The 18,407-nt window shown below is 35.0% G+C and overlaps 1 protein-coding gene across 13 annotated transcripts in view; it reads left to right on the top strand.

The window, feature by feature from the left end:
* LOC104529198 (sodium channel protein type 1 subunit alpha) overlaps positions 1-18,407 on the top strand; it is a 64,353-nt gene that overhangs the window by 38,073 nt on the left and 7,873 nt on the right. For 11 of the 13 annotated variants that reach the window (XM_010173427.2, XM_010173424.2, XM_010173420.2 and 8 more), the window contains exons 20-21: positions 344-466; positions 13,641-13,922. In XM_010173427.2, coding sequence (XP_010171729.1) covers positions 344-466; positions 13,641-13,922 — 405 coding nt within the window. The remainder of the gene's footprint in view (positions 1-343; positions 467-13,640; positions 13,923-18,407) is intronic. The other 2 variants (XM_029086333.1, XM_010173426.2) reach the window with 1 other exon arrangement.

Raw genomic sequence — 18,407 nt, 5'->3', positions numbered from 1 at the left:
CGACAGCATTGTAAAGCAAAGAAAAAGTGAGAGCAATACCTAAATTGGTAAAAAGGAGAGTTTAATTTAATTTGTTTTTTGTAGTTTTAAATGCCCTCACATCACTAGCGAAATATGAAATTGAGTAGTATTACTTGTTACCTTTTGATATTTTTGTTTATTTACCTATCTTACTCTTCTGTCATATCACTTTAAAAAACAAAAAAACAAAAAACAGAACATTATTATTCCCAAAGAAAACAATCCAAAATTAGATTCTTCTAAAGAAGTTTATATTTCGCGTCTATGGTATGTAAAGCAGCATGTACAATATAATAATTTTTAATTTCCTGTTTTCATATAGGTCTCTTTGGTTAGCTTAACAGCAAATGCATTGGGTTATTCTGAACTTGGTGCCATTAAGTCCCTTAGAACACTAAGAGCTTTGAGACCATTAAGAGCTTTGTCACGATTTGAAGGCATGAGGGTAAGACAACATGAAAGAATCTGAAAATATGCATGCATAGAAGGAATCCATGCATGCAGAATAAGGAATGACAAGTCCATGCAGAAAGGCTGCACTATCTTTTTATCTATTGCATATCTTTTATGGACAGATAAGCAAAAAGCTTCATCGATTCACCATATGCAGTATCACATAGAAGTTACATTCATTAAGGTTACTTTACTTTCTAGCCAATCTCAGGAGTTTTCCATACAATGCTTTGAAATTGCCAACTATGAATTCTCTTAACAAATGATTAATTATTAATAAAATGTAACAATATTTTATTATTTTTACTGATAAGCATATTAAAATATTTTTACAGAAATCTAATTTAGCATTCATTAATAAAGATATTTTCTTTTGCCAGTTGAAATCCTTCATTTTTCTTTATATTTTATAAACCACCTTTGGTCTAACCCCACTGAATTTTACTAGATGGTACTAGAGATACATTCATACCCACTAGTGGTTTAAATCTGTTTCTGAGTTTGGCTGACTTTAAAAACAAATCAAGTTATTTGATTTATCTATGAAATTATTCTTTTTGTAAGATAAATGCTTTTCTTTTTTCAACAAATCTCTATTCAATATTCAATACAATGTATATAAGGTTATTTTTAACTTATTCTGAGTAACTTAGAGGCTCTGCTTACTATTCATCTCACTCGAGAAAGCATTTTAACTTACTTTTTCATTTGTTTATACCTTCTGTTCCTTAAAGCCACTGAATACAAACTAACTCTATTATGCATGTCATTGAAATATGTTTTAAGAGAATGCTTTTTTGCTACTTCATGGAAACATAAGAAGAAACAATCCACTAATGAATTTCAAGTCAATTATAAACCAGTGGAATAGCCTGCAATATACTATCTGAACAACTTTTAGATACTAATCTAAGCTTAATCAAGTCAAATTGAGGCTTAGAATTCTGTTCCTTAAATTATATTCTACATATCTCTACTTCAGAATGCATCAGAAAAAAAATATTGCTAACCAATGATTATTAGATTAATAAATTTAAGTTTCATACAGCAAATTGACTTTTAACAGTTTTCTCACATTTGAAATTCATGAATTGATATTCAGCAGGGTAAGAGCTGGTCAAGTACTACAGAATGTACAAATTTTCGTTTAAGTTTGGAATGACTATTTGACTTTGCTATTTTCTCTTTGCCTTTCATTGTACTTACTGTTCCTGAACATTCAGATAGATGTGATTTTGTGCAGAGGAATGTCGGGAAATTGCTGGCAGCTTTACTTTTTCAATACTGTTCTGTTCAGGTGCAGGAGGACTGGGAGACCAGTATAGAAGTTACACAGTGACAAGAAATGCAGCTCTTAAAAATTAGGTTGGAAAAAACAGATAATTTCTAGAAAGATAATGTCAAAATTGATTGCCAAATGTTTTATTCCATTTTTCTGTATCCTTACATAATTGCCTTAGAAAAATTTCCGTTTAAAAGATTGAGGATATTGATGCTCAAAGTACCTGTTACTTGAAATCTATTTACTGCTCCCCCTTATTTCTCACTGAATAACTATGAAACTATGCCAGAAGCCCAATCATATGATAGAATTTCAAGTACACAACGTGAATAATTCACAAGCAATTTGCTGTGTAGGAATCGCAGACAACCGAAAAGCAAAAAAGGTTTCAGCTCTGTCCTTCAATATTAATGATAATCAATTTTCCAGTCACCTAGCAAATTTGACTGGCCAACTGTAGAGGCCTTATATTTACTATTAGTTATATGTACTTCTGAAAATGTTTTTTCCAAAGCACTTGGCAAGTATTCACAGCAGCTCATTGAAAGATGAGCATTACCTTATGGATGACTCATGAACAGTAAAAAGATTCAAATGAGAAATAATTGACCAGCTCATGATAAGACTATAGTGAAATTACAGTCTTCTCAGAAACTGAGTTCATTTCATAAAAATTCATAAAAACACATTATTTTATCTGCCAACAGAAAGTCAAAATAAATCAGCCCGCTTTGATTTCTTATATTGCCTACACCCACACTGAAATGTGACAAAATAATCTGAGTTTTTATTCAGCATGTATTTAGAATTTTAATGCTTACCCCCATTCTCAAAACTGTGCAAATTTTGTCTTGAATATGTAAGAGATCATATGTATTCCACAAAAATCCCTGTATGTAAAAAGCTCTGAAAAAAACAATCTGCTAAGTTCTCAGCTACTTGAAATCAATCTTTTTCTTAAATACATTTACCATTCTGGTGAATTGGAAGAATACAGCACTTTACATAGTCAGCAAATACTGATAACTATTCTGTTACCTCTAAATACGAAATGTTTCACTTTTTAAGTTATATTCTTATAAGTCTACAGTTATACTCTGTGGTTACAACTCAATTTTGTAATTGCGCTGTTTCATAAATAAGATAAATTTTATTTCCAGTATGAATATAAGATATACGAATTACTTGCACCAGAACAGTGTACAAGTGCTCCATAGCCTGTGCTTGCCTTGAACACAGAAGTGAGTTTTGCCATTTTAAAGGCATTTAAAATATCTACTAGTATACTGAATTCTGAGAAATTTTACTGCTTTCTATAGTGAATCTCAAAACCAACTCCACCCAGATGCTGGAAGGCAAAGTAAAGAATTGCTTTAATTTAATTTAAATTTCTGTCTCAGGGTTTATATTCTCATCTCAATTAGTGTATGTACTGAGCAGAAGTATCTGCAGACTGAGATGTGAATATACCCATTGCTTTTTGTTTAGCTTTTTAGTACTTGCAATATAATGCTTTTGCGCTAGCTCTGAATTGGTATGCTACTTGTAAACGTAGAATACTGAGTATACATTGCTTTGCTGAGTTAGAGAATTAAGTGACAATAAAGCATGCATTTGTGTCTAATTTCACAAAGTAAAGCATGTCATGCCATGCTTGATTTATTTATTAGAGAAATAGTAGAAGGCAGCAAACAATCTGAAATCCACTTGCACTTTCAGTTTTGCATGCCTTATGCATATTTCTGGCTGATGGCTTTAAACATTTACTATATTTCAAATTTCCAGTCCAATTTCATAACTTGTAAAACTAAATTAGAGTATTTGATGTCCTAAATATCCTCTAAAATTTGATGGCTATTCCTTAGATTCCCTTACCAGGAAAGTGATAATGAGATATTTTCAAGACTACTCCAAACTTCATTAGTAGGAAAGAAACATTTCTCATACAATTGAGTTATAAAACATAACATCAAGTGTCTGTCATTACAGATTCACAACTAATAACAGGCTATATATTTCTATTTCATATAGGATAACCTTTCTTCAGCTTGGATGGGGTGGACCACTGGTTCCTCCCCTTATCTGTATTATGGGTACACTATTTCCCCCTTTTCTACCCTTAATGATTACAGGGTGACTAATCACTACATTTTTATTAAGGGTTAGAAGGAAAGACAATCTTATCTGAGAATCCAGTAGGAGCAAAAGTAGATTATATATATTCACCCTACACCCCCTTCTTAATTGCTTAAAATCTTTGGAAATAATCTTTTAGAATTTTTGATGTTACAGAAATAACATGAAAACTATTGCGAAAATCAGAATTGCTATTTAGATTTATCTGAGTTCTTTTTGCAAGAGAAAAATACCTCAGCTATTTTTAGACTTTTAGATGCTTTTTAAACTGAGATAAAAAATGGCTTTAAAAATTTGAATTTAGCTTTTGCAATGTTTTGGAAAGGTCTGTGTTTTACTCCATTATTCAATTTATAGCTACATACATTCAGAAAAATCACATAGAAAGTTTTGAATATTACCTGTAGTACATTAAGCGCACACCAATAGACTATGATCTGAATAGTTACAACTTTAGATGTTTATCTCATTTTAAATTTTTGCATAATTTTTAAACCCCTATGTTACATTAAGTAAATCACTCCAAGTGTATATAGGTAACACAAGACACTATGTAACATATAGCCCTTTTTTAGAATCTGAATTCACTCTTCTTTGGCCTGTGTTGGAAACTGGTTTTTGTAATTTTTTTTTTTTTTTTAAATACCAACAGCAGTATTATTTTTGCAGTATCTTTCTTGGCGTTTAGAAATGTCCTGCAGAAAACATATGTCAGTGATATAAAAAGATTTGCATTCACTCTCACATCCTTAGAAAAATCAAGTCTTTAGACTACCAACCTTGCAAGCAGCAACTGTATAAGGGTATCATTAGTGCAAGGTTTTTTAATAGCTTCTGAGTAAATGATGTATCAACATAAACAGCATTCATTGTAAATTTAGCATCTTATATCACAGTTAAAAATTATGTATTCACTCTGAAGAAAATGTATTCACTCTCTTCTGCAAGTTTCTCTTAAATATAGAGGAATATATTCTTTGATCAAAAGATTATGCACTTTGAAGGATTTTTTGAGGACTAGGATCTTATTAATTAACTTTGAGTTTTAAGGAAAGTCTATTAAAAGTGTAATGTCTCCTGAAAGACAATTTAAAAAATTACTAACTTCGATATGAGAAGACTCTCTCTATATATATGTTCATAAAACATACAGGAAATATCTTAATATTTTGAGATTTTATTTAGACTGTAATTCTACAACTAAGAGAGACCTTCTGAAGGAATTTCTTTTATAACTGAAACTGGTATGATTTTTGTCTGGATTTGTGTATGTTGTATCTTGAAGAAAATCCTTACTTTTAGCATAAAAATTTAATGATATTTGAATAAGATACATAATATAGTTTACATTTTAATTAAAAATATTAAAGAACACATAAAGGTCCATAACATGTCATTTTTGCAACAGGAAGAATTAAAAGTTATGTTTTTTTCACTGCATCCGGTGAAATTCAAAGATACTGTTTCCACATCAAATAATTGCTCTGGTTTCTTGCTTGTGTGTATTTACAATATTTACCAGGTCTTCTCAAACAAATGCAGCCATATGATTTATTGCTTGGCAGATAATGGTTGTATTTCATCATACAGTATGTTACATTATTTCTTTTCTTCTATGTTGTCTTCAAAAGTATTTTGTCTATACTTGAGTTCTGGTGAGAAACAGAATCAAAGCTGCTCTGGGAACTCCAGTGTTTTGTTAAATCCAACAGTGTAGCTTACTTTTAATAGATTGTTACATGAATAAGAAATGCTTCTGTTGCTACTTTAGCCAAGTTAAATTTTCTTATAAAAGCCAGTACAGAACTGCAGAATCACTGAGGTTAGTAGGGACCTCCTGAGATCATAGTTGAACCTCCCTGCTAACAGTTCTAGCACTCCAAGACATAAACACACCACCCAATAGCATGAAATTTTTCCAGCACAGTGTTATTAAAATAGTTTGTGCATTAAGTGTTTGAGGATGTTTTGCCTTCTTTGAAGATAAAATTCTCTATCAGAAGCATTCTTCAGTCAAATGCACTTCTACAGTAACAACTAAGGAAAAATAGAAAAGAATGCAATTGTTAAAGGGAGTTATTTTCTTTTCCTGAGATCTTTTATCTCTTGTTTCAATTTTATTTGTTCATTACTGTTAAGATTAAGATTTAGTTGTACCTCCTTATCAGGTCTCTGATTCTATCTGCCTGTCTTCGCCTTGCATACTCTCAGTTAAATCCAATTTTTCTTTACAATTGCTGATTGAAATGGTAGTTTTCTAATAATCTTCACCCTGTATTCCAAATGCAGTCTTAATTTTACTCAAAAATTGAAAACTTTGTCATAAGTACTCAAATTTTTTCAATTGTTTCACATGTGAGGTGTTTCTCATGCTGGTTCTAATACTCTTGACAAAATGCATTAATTTCTTTCGTGAAACAACCTTTTGTGTTTTTTTCCTTGATTGAAATAATATTATAGTCTCCCAATCATAATTTACTTTTACATACTTTCTATTTGCTACTTTGTAGTGATCCTGAATTAAGAATAAGCATCTGTAAGACTTCAGTTTTATTTTTAAATGGCTGCTCTAACTTCAGAGAAAGGCAGTTTTCATAATCTGTTTAGTACCAGGGAGAACAAGAAGACATTATTACAGCATTTTTGTTATTATTTGGTCAGAAAAAAGGCTAAGGCCCACTTGCAACTAAATCTGGCAAAGGAGGTAAAGGACAACAAAAAAAGCTTTTTTAAGTATATCAATAGCAAAAGGAATACTAGGGAAAATGTAGGCCTGCTGTTGAATGAGGCGGGTGCCCTGGTAACAGGGGATTCTGAGAAGGCAGAGATACTGAACGCCTTCTTTGCTTCAGTCTTCACAGCTAAAACTGCCCCTCAGGAATCCCAGGCACTAGAGATCAGAGAGAGAGTCTGGAGAGAGGAAGATTGCCACTTGGTCGAGGAGGAACTGATCAGAGGTAGTCTAAACAAAATCAATACACACACACCCATGGGCCCTGATGGGATGCACCCATGAGTGCTGAAGGAGCTAGTGGAATTGATTGCTAAATTGCTATCATCTTCAAAAGGTCTTGGAGAATGGGAGAGGTGCCCGAACACTGGATGATAGCAAATGTCACTCCAGCCTTCGAAAAGGGCAAGAAGGAGGACCCAGGAACTACAGGCTAGTCAGCCTCATCTCTGTCCCTTGGAAGTTGATGGAGCAACTTATTCTTGATACCATCTCTAAGCAATTGGAAGAAAAGAAGGTTATCAGGAGTAGTAGATGCAGGGAGAGCAGTGGATGTTGTCTACCTTGATTTCAGCAAGGCTTTTGATTCTGTCTCCCACAACATCCCTGTAGCAAAGCTTAGAAGGTATGGGATAGATGAGTGGACAGTGAGGTGGACTGAGAACTGGCTTACTTGCAGAGCTCAAAGGGTTGCGATCAGTGGTGTAGAATCTAGTTGGAGGCTTGTAACTAGTGGTGTTCCCCAGGAGTTGGTACTGGGTCTGGTCTTGTTTAATATCTTCATCAATGACCTACATGTAGGGGTAGAGTCCATCCTCAGCAAGTTTGCTGATGATACAAAGCTGAGAGGAGTGGCTGACATACCAGAAGGCTGTGCTGCCATCCAGTGAGACCTGGAAATGGTGGAGAGTTGGTCGGAAAGGAACCTGATGAGGTTCAACAAGAGCAAATGTAGAGTCCTTCACCTGGGGAGGAATAACCACAGGCACCAGTACAGGTTAGGGGCTGACCTGCTGGAGAGGAGCTCTGTGGAAAAGGACTTGGGTGTCTTGGTAAACAGCAGTGTGCCCTTGTGGCCAGGAAGGCCAACAGTATCCTGGGCGGCATTAAAAAGAGCGTGGCCAGCAGGTCGAGGGAGGTTCTCCTCCCTCTCTATTCTGCCCTGGTGAGGCCACATCTGGAGTACTGTGTCCAGTTCTGGGCTCCCCAGCTCAAGAAAGACAGGGATCTCCTAGAGAGATTCCAGCGAAGGGCCACAAAGACGATTAGGGGCCTGGAGCATCTCCTGTATGAGGAAAGGCTGAGAGAGCTGGGACTCTTCAGCCTGGAGAAGACTGAGAAGGGACCTTATCAATGTCTATAAATACCTAAACTGTGGGGGCCAAACGGATGGGGCCAGGCTCTTTTCAGTAGTACCCACTGACAGGACAAGGGGCAATGGGCAAAAACTGGAACACTGAAAGTTCCAGACAAACTTAAGGAAAAACTTCTTTACTGTAAGGGTGACGGAGCACTGGAATAGGCTGCCCAGAGATGTTGTGGAGTCTCCATCTCTGGAGACGTTCAAAATCCGCCTGGATGCAGTCCTGTGCAACCTGGTGTAGGGAGCCTGCTTTGGCTGTGTAGGGAGCCTGAGGCTCCTTCCAACCCCTACCATTCTGTGATTCCTTGCCTTGGACTATCAGATAATGCTGATCTTTTTATTTAGGTATGGGTTTTCTTCATGGTCTCCTTCAGATGCTCTGTTGATCCCCTGACTTGGGAAGTTACTGTGTTGCTTATGTCTTTTCCTCTCTTGCCTCAACTCTTTCATAGTTTAAGGCACAATACCCCTGTCTGTTACCTGATACCCTCAACCTGCTCAAATCAGCGTGGTTTCTGCATCTTCTAGCCTTCCTTGTGTGATGTTCTCAAAGTCCTTCCTCATGAGAACATGCTAAACTCAGATCATTTATGTCACCTGAGCCTCTGTTCCTGTCCACTCACAGCATACCTACCTGCTCATTCCAGCAATCTTACCTATATGGTGCACCAAGAATCTAAATCAATAGCTATTTGCTCAATCCCATCTTTAGTGCAAATGCTCTCTGGCAGCTTTGTCTACATCTAGACTTTGGCCAGTTGAGCAGGGGAGATTCATGATCTTATGGCAGATGTTCTTACCTCATATTTGTTCAAGACAAGGCAATACTCATAGCTTACTCTCAAATCCTGCACCAGGCAGTGTCAGTGTTTTGTTTGAGTCAGGAATTAATTTTCCTATTTTGCTCTAATGTGGCCTATGATATGTATGCTATTGTCAAACTTCCTCTGCATGCTGCTGTCTTTGAACAACTGGCTCTTCAATTTCTGTAGTACTAAAACAGAGATAAATGGCTTTTTGTAACAAGCACCATCTGAAGTCTAAGACTTTGTGACTGTACAGATAGTCAACTTAAAGAGAAAGAAACTATGCAAATTTTTGGATCTGTGTATTCAAGCCCACAATTTGTTCCTCTTCCTTGGAGGCTTTCTCAGGCTTTCCCAGCTATCAGGGAATTGAATATAGTAGGAATATGTCCTATGGTTGTTAGGGCCATATAGCATGCATAGAATATATGGTTTGATTTCATCCATAAAGGTCCTGGTAAAGTAAAATTTATTTTAAGTAAAATATTTGTAGTAGTAAAAGAAGTAAAAATTATTTGGCTTCCTGTGCTTGTGCATGTGAATCTTATGTCAGAATGTACATGCAGAAAAAAATAAGAAATAACAGTTAAATAATCTCTACAGTCTTTGATAGACTCCTTCAGAGGACTCTGATATGAGATCTGGCACATCAAATCTTTGGGAAACTTTTTCTGTTTAAGCCTACAATTAGGAAGTTGACAGCTTCCAAAGTGGAGGCAAATAAAGTATTTTGTCATTTTGACTAGGAAGAATGTTCCAGACATTATCCTATAATCTTTCTTTCCATCTCAAAGATGGTAAATTCCTCCTAATTTGCACCAGGGACAGAATTTGGAACTTCTTCATAGAAGCTGCAAAAGTTATGGAAAAAATGTCTAAGTATTACTGAAGATTGTTCCTGGTTTGTTTACAGATTTCAGGAGGCTCTTATTTATCCATTAGTCAGGTCCAGTGTAGGAATTCCTGGAATGCCTGTGGCTGCTGATCTGCCAGGATCTACTGAAGCTATTTTTCTGTGAGAACTATTATACATTTATATCTCACTATTTGTTTCAGATATGTGTCCCACAGCAAGGCTGAATCTAGTTAAGCTTCCTTATATTCTACTCATATGGCAGGGATAAGCTGGTATTTTGCACAGTCCTCATTCTATACATACGAACATGTCTAGGAGCAAAACTTTTTTTTTTTTTTTTTTCAGTTCCATTTTTCTCTCTTGTTTGGACATCTGTCCAAAAAACCATACAAATAGCAACAACAAAAACCAACTGGACTACTAATTTGTATTGACATAATGTCATATCAGCCAGAAGATAAGACAGACAATTAGCATTGCAGTAATTCTTTTATCTTACGTATATATCTGATGCAGGAAGATAAATGTTATGAAAATGTAAACATTAAAAAGTTGTGTGTATATATATGAAATATTGCTTTCTTCTAGAGGAGACATGGTTTCCTACAATGGTGGGTTTTTGGTTTTTTGTTTTTTTTTTTTTCCTGGATTAATATCAACTGAGAAATAAAATAGTCTAGAGCCCATTTGTCTTTGTAAATGCCAGATGTTGCTTCTCACTTGCACTTATTGCTATTCCACCTACCTGAAGCTGTAGGAAGGTGAACAAGCAGAATCATCTTGGGCTTTTACAGCTTGCTCACCGGAGTCAGCCTGGCCAACAACATCCCAGCCTTGAAGAAATGCATAGGTAATTTAAATAAACAAACAAACAACTCTACAAACATCTTTTTTTCAATTTATTGTCATTATATTCTGTATCAAGGAATAGCAGAGAATAGGCCCAAAGGAACAGCTCGTTTTAAAATGAAAAATAAATTTAGAATCACATCCATCTGATCTCGGTTTGAAGAATGAGCAAAAATAAGATCTGTAGTTGCCAATATGCTTTTAACCCACTGCAGACCCTTTTCAACAAGATTGACAATTTCTATTCACTAATTTTTTAACACATTAAGAAATGCTAATTGACCTATTTTCTTCATTCAGTTCACTTTTCAATTGGTTCTCTCTTTTTTTTTCAATTTACTGTAATTTATGTGTGTAGATGTCATGTGTATATGGGTGCTATCTTTGATATATATTATGTAACCTAATGTCCTGGTTATCCTGATATACCTCAGCTATTCCCATATCAAATACCAAAAAAGTAAACAGAGAAAAACACTGATAAAGCAATTGCTTCCAACTGTATGTGTTGAAGAAATAAAAGACTTCTTACTAAGGTGGAATTTAGTCAGCCAAGCATCTGATCAGCATGTAAAAATGCCTTTTTACATTATAAATATGATAGGGCAAAAACCAACACTGGTGGGGGGGGAAGAAAATAAAAAACCGAACAAAAACAAAAAGCAAACAGAAAGCTACTTCTAAAAGTTTTAATTTTCTTTTCTTCTTTTCTTAAAAAACCTTCCAGGGGGACTGGATAGCTCAAGGGGTTGGTAATAAGATACAGAGCCTTTCATCTCTAGGTCACCAGTTCGCATCCAGGCCAGGTCAGTAGTGACCAAAAATTGTTACCATTTGATGGGTTTTCAGTGACCTATATGATATAAGGTGTTGGAACTGTTGTTGGAACAGTTGCTGGAAGCTGTTCACTTCTTATTCAAGAAGATATGGCTGATCTCTCAGCAGTCTTAGTAGTGAGGCTGCATTACCTGTTCATCCAAAAATGAGAGACACACTTTGCATTTTGTAGAAATCTTTCTTTCTACAACTATTATCAATTCATAATTGTTGTAACAATTACTGTAGCTGTTACTATTCTGCTGCCTGTTCTGGATCTGTGCTGTGGTCCAATGGATCTCAGGGTTGTTAAAAAGGTTACTGCTACAGGCACTCAATACAAAACCATTCCTCATGTTAGCACAGGTAACCTTAATTTATTTAAATTGTAGGACTAAATACTCATCTTTCTTTCTTGACATCTTTATTTTCAGGTTTTTTAACAAGATTCAAAGAGGAATTCAGTCAGTATGGCACATGCAGAACATTTTATGGGTGAAGGAAAAAAAAAAAATAAGACAAGCACTAGCTGACCTAGAATTTCAAAGTAGTAATAGCATAATACAGTGTCATAGATTAGGTCAGATTTGGAATAAAATCCAGGATCGTTGCATTCCTAATTTTTATGTTGTTTTCAGTTCCATTAAGCTAAGTAGCAATGCATTTCTTCTCCCCCCAGGATAGTATAAAAACATTTCCCTCACTCCTTTGAAAACGGCTTCTTATGTTCAGAATATTACTGGGACCTTGTTAGATCTTTTAAGCATTTTTTTAAATGGCTAGTTTATGGACATATCACCTAGATACTCCATATTTTCTATAATAGACATCTCAAGAAGCAAGCATGCTTCCTTTAAATTTATCACAAAAAATAGAAGCTGCTAAGAAAAGCTAAATTTTTTAAAATTCTTTTTTTTATAAAAGATAGAGATGACTCTCAGTTACAGAAAGGTCCCATTTCTACTGTCTGGCAATGGAGGATGTCCTTAAAATGAGAAGAAAATATACCCTGAAAATAACATTTCTGCCTAAGATCTCTAAACAGGTCCTAATTCCTTGCCATAACATTTAGAAGGAGGAGGGTGCTGAGTGATGAGTAGCACAACCACAGTACTCTGCTTCCAAAGGCCTTCAAGAGGCTGTGAAATACAGGTAGTAAGATTAAGCAGCTCTGAGTTTGCTCAGAATTATGTTGGTAGTGGGGAAGATCCCTCTACATTTTAGAAAGCAGGGAACAAAGACGGACTAAGACACCTTAATACACCCCAAGTATCCATGCCAGTGCTTTCTTGTCTTACTGTAGGAATTGGATTTCTGAGAATCAGAGCCCTACTATGTGTTTTATTTTACCTTCTTACAAGGTCCTAAAAATTTTACAGAGAAAAAAGGTAAAATTTAAAATAAAATATAACTTGTATATGAGAACTGGTATTGGATACTCAAGGAGAAATTATTGCCCGGGTATTACCAGTCACACAGCACAAAAGTTTTGATAGCTCTGACAGACACACGTGATTAATTACTGTATATATCAGAAAAAATACGTTTTTTGTCTACATAAGTAATTATTGACATCTTGCCTGCAAGAGGCTGAGAGGGCAACTGGCCGAATTAATTTAAAATGCAAAATCAAACCCCCTAAATATGTCCTTGATATATGTCCTTCTTTAGATAAATGAAGAGTATTACTGACAAACTCAATACATGAAACAATAAGACTGGAGCTTGAAATAAATTATGTTGATTCAAGTAGACACATATTGCAAAACTGTCTTGCTTTTCTATACAAAGAAATTAATCTTTGTTATAATCTTGCATGCAACAATAAGGCAATAAAGATATGTATTTAATTCCTGCATAATCCTTTTAATGCAGAGCTTAGTTTCTAGATTCATGGCATTTGTGTTTTCAGCTTAAATTTCAAAGCTATGTTGATCAAATCTACAGGTTGCCATTTTTCTTTAAACATTTTTAAGCCATAATTTTATGCATTTTTAGAATTCTATTATGTCTCTATTTATATTTAACATGTTTATCTTTTTCATATAGAACACATCAGTGTCAGGCTTCATCTTACTATCACCAGGTCTTCTCTTTTGTTTTTCTTTTAATTATTTTATTTTTTTTACTTTTTTTTTCTTTCATTATATGTTCTAATGTTAAGTACTGAACAGTGTAATGCTACGGTTATTAATGTACTGCTTTAACATTTATAGTACTAGTTTCTGAACAAGCATTTGTGAAGCATTGGTAAAACATTATACAAACCTTTATTGCTGTAAATATTCTTACACTCTTTTCTTTTTCCCCCTGTATTTGTGTACTAGGTGGTTGTGAATGCCCTTTTAGGAGCAATTCCATCCATCATGAACGTGCTTCTCGTTTGTCTTATATTCTGGCTAATTTTCAGCATCATGGGAGTAAATCTGTTTGCTGGGAAGTTCTACTACTGTGTTAACACCACAACTGATGAAAGGTTTGAAGTCGACCAAATCAACAATTTTAGTCAGTGTGAGGAACTCATAAAAAACAATCAAAGTGCCCGATGGAAAAACGTGAAAGTAAACTTTGATAATGTAGGATTTGGGTATCTTTCTTTACTTCAAGTAGTAAGTGATCATTCTTTATATACCTCTTACTGTTTATATGTAATAGTGAAAAGAAATTCTAGCAACAAAGATAGAAAACATATTTACCTGATGATTTTTATCTGTGACTTAGTAATACCGCTGTACTGATAATTGATTACTCTTTTCATAGTAAGCAGTAAGTAGAGCCTATTAAGATGAATAAAGAATTTTTTAGGACATCTGACAGAACAAGTTATATTCTTCCTATTTAAAGCTCACGTAGTCCTCTAACCCCTTCTAACTTTAAAAGTTTCTAGAAGCACCTTGGAATGGTATTCAACTATCTGAATACTTTCAGTTTTACTGTTGCTGAAAATCAAAAATCGGCATTGGTGTGATTAAGTCACAGAGAAGAAGTCCAGGTAGGAAATTCCATCTCAGTGATGTGGCTGCCACCAGTGCAGACTTATGTGATCTAAGAAGCAATTTCTCATTCAGAAGAGAAATAGGAAAAGAAAAATAACATTAGGTACTTTAATCTATGAAATATTTTCCCTGCTATTTCTGTGCATAAGCACCTACCTAGAGGAGTTTATTTAGCAAAAACTGAAGGAAGAAAAGAAAGAACAAAATATATGTAGAGAGATACTATAAGGTTATACCTACGCTATCAAAACTTGTGTCCTTGCAACACTAACTATCCTGGTATTTTGAAGTAGCTAACAATCTGGCCCAGCTTTAATCAAGAAAATGCTGGACTCTAACCTATGGTCTGTACGTTCAGCAATCTATGGTTTTTTGAGGTTACTATCTAATTCTACTGAATCTCAGTTTTCATTTTTAGAGGTTTTAAATAAGTTTCTAGCCTTTATTTTAGCATAAGAAATCACAATAATACAAATAATCAACATGATGCGGTGGTATCGACACAGTCCTGCACAGGATCTAAAACAATAGTTCTGAGCATTGTGAACTGCCTCTCCCAGCTAATATAGCATCTCTCCTGTGTGACTGATAACTGACAATTCAAATTTCACTATGATTAATTATTTACTTTACTGTCACATCAAGAAAAAGCAGAGAGGGATCAGCAGTATTAAAGAAATAAACTGTTGAATGCAATTTGATTTTGATAACAAAACTGAATGGTAATAGAAAGACTTTAACTATTTTTTTTCTCTGTCGTAATTTTGAAATCCGCTGGCCTAGGATACCCCTTGGGGTCGGGGTGACGAAATGCTTTATTGCACGTGTTCAGGAGAAACAAGACATCAAAACTCTTTCCAAGTGGTTTGCAACTCTTCTTCCAGTAGTAACCTAGTCTATTCTGGGACAGGGATAACACCAGGTATATTTTTTCCTGGCTTTGTGGCCACAATCACCTTCCCTAAACTACCTGCAGTCATACATATTTCAGCGTCCTGGATATGCATAGCTTATTCTATTTTTAGAATAGAATATTCTTATTTCTTTTTATTGAGAAACAACAAGTATTTCTGACATGAAGACTTAGATTCTTAAATTATTGGATTGTTCTGGGAGGCAAACTGGGAGAAATTTGCCAATTGTTCCCACGCTTCCAAAGGAAAAATTAATCTAGACCTACCACAGAGGGACCTAGCTCTTACAGAAGGACAAACAATTTGTTTTTGCAGTATCTACAATATACAGATTTTGTACTGATATCGAAGGCTTGCCTAATTGAATGATTTTTTTGTGTGAGTAGAATGTCAGTGACAATACCACTTACTTTTTCTGTATTACTAAAATGCTTGTAAAAGCATGAAGTGATTTTTTGTTCAACATGCCAGACAAAAAAGGGGCACTTCAGTCATTCCACAAAACAGACACTTGGCCTTGCATCTTTTAGGGTTTGATAAGTAAGCTGTTAGTAGTGATTTTGCAGTTAAGGAATGATAAAAGCCCTAGGGCAGGGAAAACAAAATCTCAGCTTGATTTTCAGCTAGTGCTTTAAAATGTGCAGAATCTATGGGTTTTTTCACCTTCAAGAACACAAGAAAGGCCACAATTCATAAATGTTTGAGATTTTTCTATCACATTATTAATCAAATAAGATATTTATAAGGTGATTTTCTATTTGACATATGGACTACTTTTGATGAGAACCTAGAACAGGATTCTAAGGCCATCATGTTCAGAAGAAATATGAGAAGTTAATAGATATGTCATAACCCTGGATTTCCCTACCCTTCCTAATCAGTAATAGTAAAGATGAGTAAATACTAAGAATTAATTAGACATATTCATTACTATGTCAGAAACAAAGATAAAGCTATTGAAACTTGAGCATTTGGCCCAAAATAAGTTATTAAGCCTGAAAAATCATAATCAAAAATAACAGTTGCAAGTGGAATGTTTTCTGTGGACCCAATGTGAACATTAATGGCCTTTTTTAACATCTTAATGATTAGTTAAAAAGTCTACTAAAGTCATTTGGTTCTCCACCCTAACAACATCAGCCACAGACTTTTGTTTAAGTTGTGAGGGATCTGAGAAAATAACCCCATAGAGGTCAATGTCATTTTTCTAATGACAAACTCAGTGATAAGTATCAATGCATGAGTTACAAATACAAGGTCCCTTTTTCAGGAAGCTAGAAATTAACTATGGAAAGCTGCCTTTTACAATCTGGTATCATTTCCATTCTCCATTCTACCCTCTGACTCATATCCTTTGAGTCAGTCAAAGAAGAATATTGTAAATCCCTTCAGCTTTTCTGGATTATAGATAATACAACATAAATCTTTATTTTCCGTATCACTGACATTGTCTATCTGGAGTGAATACTACTGGAAGTAGTACCATTTTCATGTCAAAAAAAATCCAAATGAGAACAAACCAAAAGAACTCCAAACCCTGGCACTGAGGGATCTTATTGTTCTGGGAAAGACATAAATGACATAAATGAGTCCCATGAACAATTTTTGGTTTGAATCATGAAAAGCCTTTTCTGGTAGTATATGGGCCTGTTCATGGCAGAAAAAAAACCCCCTCTTTTTTAAGAGTCATTTAGAAAAAAGCATAGATATTTCACACAGAAATACTCAAAAGAAGTGGGATCATTTCAGAAAGAAATCTTCTAGACTCAAAAAATAGATTGGAAATGTGTGGCAGTGGCTTTTTAAGCAAAAAGAACTCTGAGAAGCTCTTTCTTGGCAATGATGGGGAAAAAATTTCTGGAATGAGGGACCTAAGAAAAGAACATAAACTAATTTTTGGTTTGTACATTGTATTTTTTTTTCTTTTGGAGGAGAGGTGTGGGTGGAAATCTTAGTATTGATAGCAATGTTATAATTCTTTCTGCCCGAAAAATACAGGTTAACAATATGTGCCATTGATAGAACCATGTCTTATAGACTTTTTTTATCAGAGACTGTTTTCCAAAATTTTTACATAATTTGAAGTTGGAGTGTAAATATTCATGGCATCGGTCATATAAGTACACATTCTCTCTATAAGAAGTTTTTTCTTCTGTGATCCAGCATAGATCACATTGGTCAATTTTCTTGTTTCATTTCTTGGTCTGAACTTCTTTGAGTATTTCTCTGTCCCTAAAGAAAAGCATCAAAGCAGAGACAGATCTGCTGGAGAAATAAAGAATAATAATAAAGAAATAGAGTGGTGAAACTCCATCCTTACTTATAACTACATTAAAAATTATTTCTCAGGGAAAAAATTCTGTGTACTTTTAACAATTGTAAAGTAGATTGGGGGATTTTTGTTTTGTGAACTCACAGCACAGAGCCACCAAGATGATTAAGGGAGTGGAGCATCTCCCTTATGAGGAAAGGCTGAGGGAGCTGGGTCTCTTTAGCTTGGAGAAGAGGAGACTGAGGGGAGACCTCATTAATGTTTATAAATATGTAAAGGGCGAATGTCAGGAGGATGGAGCCAGGTTCTTCTCAGTGATGCCCAGTAATAGGACAAGGGGCAATGGGTGTGAGCTGGAACACAGGAGGTTCCGCTTAAACTTCAGAAGAAACTACTTTACAGTGAGGGTGCCAGAGCACTGGAACAGGCTGCCCAGGGAGGTTGTGGAGTCTCCTTCTCTGGAGACATTCAAAACCCGCCTTGATGCCTTTCTATTTGATCTCATTTAGGTTCCTGCTCTGGCAGGGGGATTGGACTAGATGATCTTTTCAGGTCCCTTCCAATCCCTAACATTCTGTGATTCTGTGATTCTGATTCTGTGATATGTGTCTTTCAAATTCCCTTGGGGAAAAAACCATTTGGAACAGATGCTGATTTCAGTTACAGTACTGTAATCTTTGAAATCAATTAATTATTCCTGATTTAGTGTCACTGAGAATATACAATATATTTTTATATTTGAATATACAAAAACAAAACTAAGAAATTGATCTCTTAGTCATATTTCTGTGTTATTTCTATTCAGTATGCCCAAATAATACCTTATTTCTGTCAAAGAGAATATGTTGCAGATAAATTTAAGGCTGACATAAGCAGGCCTAAGCTTGTACTGAGTGCAGTAGAAATAACACT

The sequence above is a fragment of the Antrostomus carolinensis genome, unplaced genomic scaffold, assembly GCF_000700745.2.
Source record: "Antrostomus carolinensis isolate BGI_N321 unplaced genomic scaffold, ASM70074v2 scaffold558, whole genome shotgun sequence".
NCBI lineage: Eukaryota > Metazoa > Chordata > Aves > Caprimulgiformes > Caprimulgidae > Antrostomus > Antrostomus carolinensis.
This window is presented reverse-complemented; position numbering and strand designations above follow the sequence as displayed.